Source organism: Ischnura elegans, chromosome 12 (assembly GCF_921293095.1).
Source record: "Ischnura elegans chromosome 12, ioIscEleg1.1, whole genome shotgun sequence".
Classification (NCBI taxonomy): Eukaryota; Metazoa; Arthropoda; class Insecta; order Odonata; family Coenagrionidae; genus Ischnura; species Ischnura elegans.
The window spans coordinates 33,212,183-33,224,688 of NC_060257.1; the positions used below are offsets into that span (position 1 = coordinate 33,212,183).

General features: G+C 37.6%; 1 protein-coding gene across 1 annotated transcript; it reads left to right on the forward strand.

The window, feature by feature from the left end:
- The first annotated feature begins 7,388 nt into the window (after positions 1–7,388).
- Positions 7,389–9,427, forward strand: LOC124168657. The gene is made up of 3 exons (XM_046546920.1): positions 7,389–7,414; positions 7,533–7,722; positions 8,065–9,427. The coding sequence occupies exons 1-3, from the start codon at positions 7,389–7,391 to the stop codon at positions 8,602–8,604; spliced, it is 756 nt and encodes a 251-aa protein (XP_046402876.1). The 3' UTR covers positions 8,605–9,427.
- The last annotated feature ends 3,079 nt before the right edge of the window (positions 9,428–12,506 follow it).

Here is a 12,506-nt window from a genome sequence, read left to right on the forward strand (position 1 = left end):
AAAATCTTCATACTTTGCAGGTAGTCTTTTCTCTCTAATTGGTCTCCTGTTCCCATCAATTTCTTCTTCTCTTCTGTTGTCTTGGTGTGGAGGAATTTCTTGATTTTGATTTTCTGGTTCTTGGTCTTCATTTATTTCATCATTTTGAATTTCTTGTTCTTGGTTTTCATTTATTTCATCATTTTCTTGATCTTCATTTTCTTCATATAACTCTATATTGATTTCTTTATCTAGTTTGTTTGCAGAGATAGGAAAATCGTTTGTAAAAATTACATCTCTACTAACAAAAACTTTTCTTTCAAGTTTGTTCCACAATCGGTATCCATTTGAAGCATATCCTACAAAAATAGCTTCTTCACTCCTACTATCCAATTTCTTCAGTGGTTTCACTATTTTTGAAAAAACTTTCTGGCCAAAAATTTGTAAATTTCTCAAGTCAGGTTTCTTCTTATACCAGTTTTCAGCAGGGGTTTGAGGCATTCCTCTGGTTGGACTTCTGTTCGTCAGATAGGCTGCTGTTTGTACTGCTTCACCCCACAAGTATTTTTCACAGTTAGCATCAAAAATAAGTGCTCTGGCTTTATTCATTAGCGTTAGATTTAATCGTTCACTTTTTCCATTCAACTGAGGAGTATGCGGAATGGTGAAGTCTAAAATGATTCCTTTTTCTTGACACCATGTTGTGAGAAGCTCATTTTTAAATTCCCCACCATTGTCGCACCTTATCTTACTGGCTTTTAGATTGAAATGGGTCTCTCCCTCATTTATAAATCTTTTAATGCATTGAAAAACTTCTGAAGCTGATTTTGTTTCTAGGAGATATACCTTGCAAAAGTGTGTATAATCATCCAGCAATGTAATGAAGTAGTTCTTGTTGTCATAGGTTGGAGGATCTATTGCCCCACACAGGTCTGAGTGTATAATTTCCAGGGGACGACTAGCTCTATCTCTCACTTTTCTAAAAGGCAGTCTCACTTGTTTAGCTCTTGCACAAATACTGCAATCAACGGCATTAAATTTATCAGTCTTGTAAAATACTCCATTGCACAGCTCTGGAATCTTCATCAGCTGGCTGTGACTGAGGTGGCCTAATTTCCTATGCCATTCGTCTATTCCTGTTGCCTTCTCTTCAGCAATTAAAGCATTCTTACCAGATTTCTTCATGTTTACAACATAAAGTCCACTTTCCGTTTTATTCCCTTCTATGATAACCTTGTCCTTCGGTATTTCTAATTTGGTGTTTAGGATGTAAACTTTTTTATCATCAAAATACACTGTCCGGTTACTTTTTGTCACAGTGTTCACTGACATGAGATTTCGTGTCAAATCAGGCACAAAGTAAACTTCATTTAAAGTACAATTGTCCAGTTCGACTGATCCTAAACCCTGTATTGACATAAAATGTCCTTTCTTCGCTATTTTTACAGTATCGGTATATTCTTTCATATCTGATATAACATCTTTTTCTTTGATCATCATTTTATTGCAACCACTATCAACCACCATCTCAAAATTTTTGCTAGGCTCTGGTTTATTTATTAATTGACTGTTTAGTGCAAGGAAAGAAATCTTACTCGATCTGTTCTGCTTTTTATTTCTTTCTTCATTTTTATCTTTAAAGAAACAGTCTTCTGATTTATGATTTAATTTCTTGCAATACGTACAAGCTTTAGCTCTGAGGAAACAATCTTTTTCGGCATGGTTTGTTTTCTTGCAAATTACGCACGGTTTCTTTTTACATTGCGTCTTAATATGCCCTCTTTGCCCGCATACAAAACATTTAACATCGCTATTATACTGTCTTTTAGTTTCTGCTCTAAATGATACAGGTATTTCCTCTTTTAACTCTTTAAACTTAAATTTGTCCTCTTCCAGCGACAAACGCGATATTAGATTGTCAATTGTTTTATCTGTTTGTGATGACGAATCCCATGCGCTACTAAAATGTTTGAACTTATCAGGCAAAATAGTCATAATTTTGGAAATTAGCATTGGTTCAGAAATTTCCTCATTTAAAACTTTAAGTTTGAAAACAACATTTTGAAGTTGACTAATATTAGTATGAATGTCCTTAGTACTATCATATTTATAGTTATAAAATTGTTGTAACAACAAGCACATCTCTTGGTCAGTATTCTTCTTATAAATACGAAGAAGTGTATCATACATATCTTTTGCTGTTTCACACGTCAAAAGGTGTAACTTCACCGTCTGGTCCACTGTTCTTAGAATCGCATGCTGTGCTGCAGCGTCTGTCATGGTCCACTTCGCTAGCTTCCTCTCATCGTCTCCGCAAGATGCACGTACCCAGGTTCCATCGACGACATCCATTAGTTGTTTTGCGCGAAATAATATTTTCATTTCGAAGTGCCACATCGGAAAAGTATTGTTGTCTTTTAATTTCTGGACACAGGCGATGTCCTCACTCTCGATCTTCATTGCCATAATTACGTATGCACAGGTATATATATTTTTTTAAAGAGTATTTTACCTTTTTTTATATCTTCATTCACTGTTTTTTTTTTACAATATGTCTTTTTTTACTTCTTTTTGTGCCTCTGGACCCATAACCTGTTGAATTCTTAGTTATTTAAAGTTATATTACTCGAGAGAATAATTAACACACCTTATTTCTTTTAGTTAAACAGGACAACAATGTACCTGGTATTTATTTTACTGTATCCAAAATATGTTTCCATGTAGAACATTTATATGAAAACTGTTTATGTTTAAATAACATCTTTCAACAATGGCTACCAAGCTGCCTACCTCGCTAGACCGGAATATGCCGGTGTGTAAAATAAAAAAAAAATAATAATAATAATAATAGCGGAGTATTCTGCGAACGATACGAAATTGTTAGTGATATATTAAAACATAAGTTTTCACATTTTTTGATACAGAGGATGTATGATCATCGATTTTTACGGATACAATCAAGTTTACGGCGGCATAATATTTAAATATAATGTGCATATTATTCGCATATTATGTGCATAATCGACGGAATATTATTTGCATATTATGCCTATCCATTTATGCAACTTTCATACTGAATAGGATTTTTGAGTTTGCTGGGTGGCTGCTGATTTATGATTCTTATAAGAATCATAATTAATGATAAAATGTTACTAACAACGAAATAATATGCATACAATGTCAATATTATTAATAGTTTACGGCGGCATAATATTTAAATATAATGTGCATATTATTCGCATATTATGTGCATAATCGACGGAATATTATTTGCATATTAACCCTATCCATTTATGCAACTTTCATACTGAATAGGATTTTTGAGCTTGCTGGGTGGCTGCTGATTTATGATTCTTATAAGAATCATAATTAATGATAAAATGTTACTAACAACGAAATAATATGCATACAATGTCAATATTATTAATAGTTTACGGCGGCATAATATTTAAATATAATGTGCATATTATGTGCATAATCGACGGAATATTATTTGCATATTATGCCTATCCATTTATGCAACTTTTATACTGAATAGGATTTTTGAGTTTGCTGGGTGGCTGCTGATTTATGATTCTTATATGAATCATAATTAACGATGAAATGTTACTAACAATGTAAAAATATAGATATTATGTCAATATTATAGTAATAGTTTACGGCGGCATAATATTTAAATATTATGTGCATATTATTCGCATAATATGTGCATAATCGACGGAATATTATTTGCATATTATACCTATCCATTTATGCAACTTTTATACGGTATAAATTTTGAGTGTGCTGTGTGGGTTGGTTTTGAGAATCCATCTGAGTGACAAAGAAGTGTAATATTTGAATTTATGGACCTTTTGTTTTTCCTAGGAATGGACTTCGGGGTGAAGGTAATGTTATGTATTTGAGTTCTCTTTTATTTGTATTGCCGCCTTAGTGATGCGCTGTCCGCCATATTGGAAAATATGTATTGTTATTGCTTTGTTTTTTGGTATGTATGGGATAGCTTGGGGAATAAGGGCCTCTCTCTCTGACTGGACTTGGGACAAAACGGACGTGCTCACTGAGAGCGGCCATCGGGTGATAATAAACGTCTGATTAAGATGTAGGCCTTTTCATTCCACCTTCCGGATCCAACAAATGGCGACGAGGATGGGATCCATCGGAAGCGGCGGAAATGCAAGATTGGTGGCTGGAATAAGTATTTTTTTTTAATTGTGAAATGAAAACGTGAATTTGAACTTGAACTTTAAATTGCTCACCACGTGGTCGTAAAACTTTAGTGCCTCAGTATTCTTGCCTGTTTGGTGTTATTTAAGAGCCTGTTTGGCGTTACTTAATTGCCTGTTTGGCGTAAACGCTTCTTACATGTGTTTTTTTTTATTATTTGGCGATTAAATTTTTGCCTGTTTGGTGGAATCTTGTGTGCACGTGTTTAACGGATTTTGGTTGCTGTTTTTTGCTTGATTGGCGTGTGTATTTGCTGCTTTTATCGCTTGAATTTTTGGCTTCAATTGATGTGTGATCGCATTTTGCTTAAATTATCGTCATAGTTATGGATTTGTAGGTTTTGTGTTTGCACGTTAAGGAGTTTTCGTTGTTGAACTGATACTGTGGACAAGAGGACTTAAAGTGATCTTATTATGGGATGAAAATACCTCTATTTTGTTAGTTACCGATTTCCTGTGATTTGTGTTTTTTTTTTGCGAACTTTGAACCGACATAATTCAAAATGGCTACGGGCGAACTTGGTGGCGTGGGTACGGCATGTGCTCCGTTAATAAACGTCGGTATGGTCCCTAATTTTAGTGGAAATGCAGAAGAATTTGAGGACTTTAAAGAACAATTACTATTTTATTTTGAGGCACATAATGTGGTTTTACCTACCCAACAAAGGGCTGTGCTTTTATCGTGTACTGGTCCTCACACCTACGCGATTGCAAAAAAATTGTGCGCTCCTGACCGGCCGGGGACTAAAACTTTTGATGAACTGATGGCCATAATGTCTAGCCATTTTATTCCTACCGCGTGTGTGTGGGTTGAAAGGGATAAGTTTGATGCCCGCATGCAGGGGCCGGATGAGGCCTTTAAAGATTTTCTAGCGGACCTTAAACAGTTGGCCGAACACTGCAAGTTCGACAACCTCGATCAAGCCCTTCTGAGGCAAGTGCTCCGCGGCATGAGGAATTTGAGCTTAAAAGAACAATTATTTTCCCTAAAATTCAAAGAACTTACTCTAAGGGTTGCAACTGATCGCGCCATTGCGGCAGAAAGGGCTAGAGTTCACGTTCGCCAGTTTCAAAGTGCTGGTTCGGTGGAAGTGATAAACATTCATTCAGTTTCGTCCCCGAGACAAGTGACTAGGGCAGTGGGAAGTGGTCCGGTTGGCCCATGTCATGAACATCAAGTGAGGGGTCCAGCGCAGAGTGGCACGGGATGTCACCGTTGTGGGTTTCTATCCCCGCACAATTGCCCCATGAAGGATGCCACCTGCCATTATTGTCACCTTAAGGGGCACATCGCGAAGATGTGTTTCCGGAAACGCCGGGCGGCGATGCAGAGGTCGGATGGGGGAGCTCAGCAGCAGCAGCACCGGGGGCATCAGGAGGATGCAGACCGCTTTGAGCCAAGGCGGGATAATGTTCAAGAGAGGACCTACGGTGGACCTTCTGTGCGGCAGCAGCGGAACCAGGGGTTTCGTGGTGGTCACGGGCCGTCTTGGCGGATTCAAGGATCTTCGCAGCATCATCTGCCATCATCTTCACAGCATTATCTGCCATCTCCAGATGAGTCTCCTGAACCAGGGTTTCGAGGTGGTCATGGGCCGTCTTGGCAGCATCAAGGATCTTCACAGCATCATCTACCATCTCCGGATGAGTCTCCTGAGCCAGTCCCCAGCCCATCCAGTGCAAATCAGATAAGATCTATGCTTTTTCATACCCCTGCTTCAGTGGCCCCTGCTCCTATTAAAATTTATGTCAATATAGAGAATGTGCCTGTTTTAATGGAAGTTGATAGTGGAGCGGGGCATACCATAATAGGTAATACATTGTATGATGAGAAATTCCCCTTTTTGAAGATATCTCCATCAGAGATTAGATTGTCCACCTGGTCCAATCAAAAGTTAGACATTTTGGGACAGTGTATGGTGAATGTGTCGTACAATAACGAAAATGCTAGGCTGTTGCTCTTAGTCGCTGCTACCCCAGGTCCTTCACTTTTGGGACGCTCATGGTTTAAAAATTTAATGATAAGTGTGTCGGAGGTAAATCATTTGAGCAACTTTGATAGCCTTCCTCGAGAGATTGCTGACTTTCATCATGTGTTTTCTCCTGGCTTAGGGAAATATTCAGGACCACCTGCTCGTATTCATCTTAAGAACGATGCAAAGCCAGTATTCAAAAAAGCACGGCCAGTTCCCTTTGCCTTGCTTCCTCGAGTGGATAAGGAACTTGATAACTTGGTGAATGAAGGAATCTTGGTTCCTGTGAAAGTGTCTGAATGGGCAACTCCTGTGGTGAATGTGTTAAAAAGGGATGGAACAATTCGAATTTGTGGAGACTATTCTTGCACGGTGAACCCAAATTGCTTGAGAGATGTGTATCCCCTCCCGACTATAGATGAACTCTTGGCTAAATTAGCGGGTGGAAAGTTTTTTGCACGCTTTGATTTGTCTTTAGCTTTTTTGCAGCTGACAGTGGATCCAGAGACAGCTAAACTCCTTACCCTGAACACTCACAAGGGACTATTCGAGGTACATCGCCTTAGCCAGGGTCTGAGTGCCTCACCAGGCATTTTTCAACGGGCAATGGAGACCTTGTTGGCAGGACTCAAAGGAGTGGTTGTCTATTTAGATGATATTTTGGTGCAAGCTTCATCTAAGGAAGAGTTGTGGCAGAGAGTGCGAGAGGCTTTATCCCGCATATCTACTGCAGGACTTCGTCTTCGACCAGAGAAGTGTCAATTCGGGGTAACGAGTATCCAGTTTGTAGGGTACTTGATCAATGGACATGGAATTTTCCCTACCAATGAGAAGTTCATTTCACAGGCATGGTCTCCAAGCAGAGATGTTGAGGAAAGAAGCTCGTGGGATTGGAGAGGTGAGCTACCTCCCTTAATATTAGATGAGGTTCCCGAGCCCACAGTAGTAAACGGTAGTTCTTCAACTGCTCCAAGCCCTGAGACAGAGACTGATGAGGACACAAGACCAGAAGCCCAGATGGCAGTGGACAATTCTCCTGGACAAGATAACCGTCCGAGGCGGATGACCAAGCAGCCTCCCTATCTAAAGGATTATTTTGTTAGTTGAAGATTTATGTTCATGATTAAAAGGGGGGAGGATGTTATGTATTTGAGTTCTCTTTTATTTGTATTGCCGCCTTAGTGATGCGCTGTCCGCCATATTGGAAAATATGTATTGTTATTGCTTTGTTTTTTGGTATGTATGGGATAGCTTGGGGAATAAGGGCCTCTCTCTCTGACTGGACTTGGGACAGAACGGACGTGCTCACTGAGAGCGGCCATCGGGTGATAATAAACGTCTGATTAAGATGTAGGCCTTTTCATTCCACCTTCCGGATCCAACAGGAAATAGACAGAAGAAGTTTGGGTCGTAGAGTGAAGGATCAGAAGGCAAGGGTGATTGCCCAAATAAATGAAAGGCTAAAGGCAGCTTCATATGTTTCCACTACGGCAGACATATGGTCCACAAAGACCAGGAGTTTTTTGGGGGTCACAGCTCATTGGGTAAGTGGTCAAACCTTAGGATATTGGAGTGAAATGAGCTGGTCAATGTAACTTTCATCAGTGCTTAACCCCTTAAATGTTTCAATTCAATTTGCTTTTCTTCCGCCCTCTGCTTTAATTCTGGTAGAATTTAAATGGCTGAAAGTTAAGTTTCAGGAAAAGTTGTATAACTCTTTACTTATGAGAATTTTTAAATCAGATAAGAATGGATGTTTAGAAAAAAGAAGATATACCACATTAAAATATTATTAGAACACCAGACGACATTAAAAATCTAACCTTTGAAAATTTGGAAGCTATGATTATTACCAATTACTAATAAAATGATATTTTGTCTTTTAGATTGACGAACAGACACTGATGCGGCACTCAGCTGCTCTGGCATGCAGGAGGTTTTGTAGTCCACACACTCATGACAAGATTGCAGAAATGCTTGAAGATATACATCTTTCATTTGGTTTGTCTGCTGGAAAGATTGTGTCTACAGTTACTGACAATGGTGCCAATTTTTCAAAAGCATTTAAAATATTTGGGGTTGATCTAAAGGTGCCATGTTCCGATGTTGAGAGTGAAAGTGATGTTGATGAGGAGAGTGATGAAAATTCTTCTGTTTTGTTTGCTTCTGATGATGTGGAGGAGGAGTCCATGATTCGTTTACCTCATCATGTTAGATGTGCTTCTCACACATTAAATTTGTTAGCTACAACGGATACAGCCAAAATAATTGAAAAATCACCATCATTATCACGTGTGCATCATATGGCCATGGGTAAATGTACATTTTTATGGAATGCTTCTGGGCGACCACACTCCGCTGAGAAAATATTCTCTATTCTAGGACAAAAACTGAGTTACCCTGGTGTTACCAGGTGGAATTCTTAGTACGATGCTCTATGCCAGATATTGAAACACAGAGAGAAGTTACAGGCTCTTTTTACTGTCCTTGGAAACAAAACCCAAATTAAGGAAGTAGAACTGGATTATTTAAAAGAATACTGTGAGGTTATGAGGCCAATTGCCTTGGGTATTGATCGGCTTCAGGGAGATGGGTGTTTCTTTGGATTGTTGTTACCAACACTATTTTCTATAAAAGGAAAGCTAGAGGAGATGCAGTCCATGGCCTTCCACTATTGTGCCCCACTCATTATAGGTCTGAATATGAGCTTGCAGAATAGGTTCAAAACCTATTTCAGTCTTTCAGCGGAAGTCAATGATGCAATTTTGGCATCATGTACCCATCCCTTCTTCAGGATGAGGTGGCTTCCAACCGACCGAGTGGAATTACGAGCGCATCTACAGCAAATGCTAATAAATGCAGCAAAAAAATTAAATGCTGATGTTCTCTGCTCCAGAAATGATGGAAATTCTTCAGATGAGGACTTCTTTGACTTTTCAGATGACCCAGGACATTCCTCATTCCATGTTGTAAATAAGAATGAAATTGAAGTATTACAATTTCTTGGTGACACATCGAAATGTCTGTCAACGTTAAATGCATATCCGGCTGTGAAAAAGTTGTTTGTGCGTTATAACACTGGCCTCACATCCAGTGCTCCTGTGGAAAGGTTATTTTCTTTTGCAGGATTTATTCACAATTGTAAAAGAAGTAATTTAGCAGACTCTATGTTTGAGACACTATTGCTTCTGAAGGGAAATGAGCATTTTTTGTAAGTGAGACTAGTGAAATAAACAAATTATTACCATATATTCTCCATATTATTTAAGACATTTTGCCCTGTATAATGGTCTGATCGTCAATTACCTGTAAATGAGATCTAAGAATGTTTGAGCCTCTCATTCTAAAAATAGTTCATATTTGAATTGATTTTAATGTTTTACTAGATATGAACTTCGTTGAAGGTATGTATTTTGTATTTTAAGAATGTATTTTGAAATTACATTTGTATTTAGTATCGAAAATACAATTTTTAGAAGTAATTTGTATTTTGTATTTGAAATACTGATTTTAAAAGTAATTTGTATTTTGTATCTAAAATACATTTGACATGTATTTTGCCCATCTCTGGATATGGTAACTAAACGTTTGGATTAATATGAGTAAAGACAGGTATAAAACTTATCTGGTATGATTGAAATTTACACTTGCCCATATCATTGAGGCTAGCACGAGGTTGAGAGGTATTCTGCACAGGTGAACACACTTCTGGCCCAACTTCCGCAGCAGCTGTGTTGCCCATCCTAATACTTTCTGACCTTTGCTGTGGAATACAAATAGTCATACCTAAAAAAAACAGAGGTGAAAAGGATTGATAAATTTGAGAAAACATAATAATAATGGATTTATCCATATAGATTAGGTTTCTCAACAGGACTAAAATCATTGAATTCCTAAGTAAAAAGTTTTCTTCAAGGATACAACTCCATACCATTGAGGCTAGCATGAGGTTGAGAGGTATTCTGCGCAGGTAAACACACTTCTGGCCCAACTTCCGCAGCAGCTGTGTTGCCCATCCCAATACTTTCTGACCTTTGCTGTGGAGTACAAATAGTCATACCTAAAAAAATATAATAATAAAGGATTTATCAGTTAGCTTAGGTTTCTCAGCAGGGCTAAATTAATTGAATTCCTAAGTTAAAAATTTTCTTCAAGGAAACAGCTCCACTGAACATGTTAATATTGAGTTACTCATAAAACTGATGATTACAACAATACATGTATGAAGGTACACTACTCATGGACGGAAAGCTAGTCAGCCTTTGGCATTTTATGACAGCTAAACCTGGTGAGAAACCTTGATGAATTGACTGTAGACTAGTTGACTTTTCACGAAAAACTTACTTGAAATTATTTGAGAAAGTCAAATCCAGTCGTGAGTGTGATAACTTAAGAATGGAGCATTACAAAGTGTATATCTAGAATCATTATCCTGAAAGAACTTTCATACTACTGTCCACCATCTATTGTCAGGAAGCACTAAAATCATTACCTACTTAGAGCAATGAAAACAATAACTAATAACAAATGATTTACTCTTCCAAACAGATGCTGAAAAGGATTTTTTTTAGCTCAAAAGAGCTTTTATTTCAGAAGATGTGTCTGAATCTTCTAATCTGAATTTCCTACCGATTAAGGCATCTTTGCTGCATGACTGAGTAATTTTTATGCCAGAAGCAAATACTCTCGACTCTGCAGCTTGTTGAGAGATGGAGGCATCCTCCGTTACTAATTCCCTACTTATTTGCTTGATAGGAGCATGAACAGCAGGCACAGTGCTCTCCAGCCTCTTGGGTATCCCCAATTTCGCCACTACTCTCGTCTTCAGTTCAGGTTCAGTGAAACTTCCAGGAGCATGGGGGCCTCTCACAACAGCACTGAAGGACAAAGTTAACAGTCAACTACTATTTTCACCACTTGGATATTTTTTAAATGTGTATTGCCAGCAAAGTAGCTCGTAGACTTGGTTTAAACTTGAAAAACCTTGAAACTTATAATAAAATAAGATCTTACAATTACATTTCAATCAAAACTTTACTTTTTCAAAGTAAATGTTCATTAAAGCACATTTCTATTTGGCTGGAATTTTACAATAGAGAAACTGCAGCCTATTGCAAAAATTTCAGAGTTTAGGCTGTGTGCTTTCGCAGGAACATAAAATGCAAGAAAAATGTGCTGTTTTTAGCACAAGGACAATATCTGATTTGTCCTGTAGATTTAAATAGTAAGACAGCTTTTGTCTCATGGCACCACAGAATTGTCAAGACTAATTAAGTTTATTAACTATGCATGCTACTTCAGGGCAGTTATTGAATGCGAAGGATGTCTATCACTGAACTACATGCAAGCAGAGCGGGTTACCTTGGTTTCGTTTGCATGAAAAACGACATAGCAACAATTCGGGCAAAATGAAATTAGAGGTCATTTCCATTTGCAACGGAATTGCTTTTAGACAAAACTAGGCAAAATGATATTTCCATAAAATTGTATAATATAAAAAAATTGCAAAACTTCTAACTGGTTTCTGTATTTGATTTGAAAACTGGCATTCTCTTTTAAAAACAAAATGAATCATTCAAATACCTTCTAATATGCTCAAAATTAACATGTGATTGAATTACTTCCAGTATACGTACAATACATGATGTACACCAGTGTATTTTTCAATGAAAATTACATGCTGTACCAAAATGTGTATTTCCATGGCAATTACATTATGCACCAGATTGTATATTTCCATGGTAATTACATTTGTTACAATTACATACACAAGCTGCCTTCCACCTCAGTAGTTCATTAAGTGAACGTGTTTTCCTAACAAATTCACAAGGGATATGAGGTGCAATACTTACCGATCAATACAAATAGTTAAAGCATAGCTTGGTCCCAAATGGTTGTATTAATTAAGAGTAAATTATAATCTATTTTAACACTGAATTAGGCATTGCCTAATGGGCTATGAAAATCTAACCCTAGAGCCTGAGTTAATAAAATTGTTCAATGATAATTGCCAGTGAAATTTACACATCTGCTAATATTCCACTCGAATTCATCAAAATGCAAGCCAAAATTTATGCATGGTCCAGCCTCAGCTACTAAAACATACCCGCCCAGGCTCTTCAGTATTTGAAATATTGTTTTGGGATGAGCAAAAGTTTCAACGTCAATTCAGTTGGTGTATCAATCTAATAAAAATTTGGAAGTCCTGCCAAATCACCAGCATAAACATAAAGAACAATATCTCTTAAATCACATCTCAGCTATATTATCATGCATGAAGACATCACTACAAGGAATTTTGGAGGCAGGAATGAAAAAAACACAGGAA

What these genes read in the sequence shown, in the direction of transcription:
- LOC124168657 (XM_046546920.1), top strand. Translation starts at nt 7,389, where the DNA reads ATGTATTGTTATTGCTTTGTTTTTTG. An exon ending in TGTTATTGCTTTGTTTTTTG is followed by an intron (nt 7,415 to 7,532) that starts GTATGTATGGGA and finishes ATTAAGATGTAG; the next exon opens with GCCTTTTCATTCCACCTTCC. An exon ending in TGGGGGTCACAGCTCATTGG is followed by an intron (nt 7,723 to 8,064) that starts GTAAGTGGTCAA and finishes TTTGTCTTTTAG; the next exon opens with ATTGACGAACAGACACTGAT.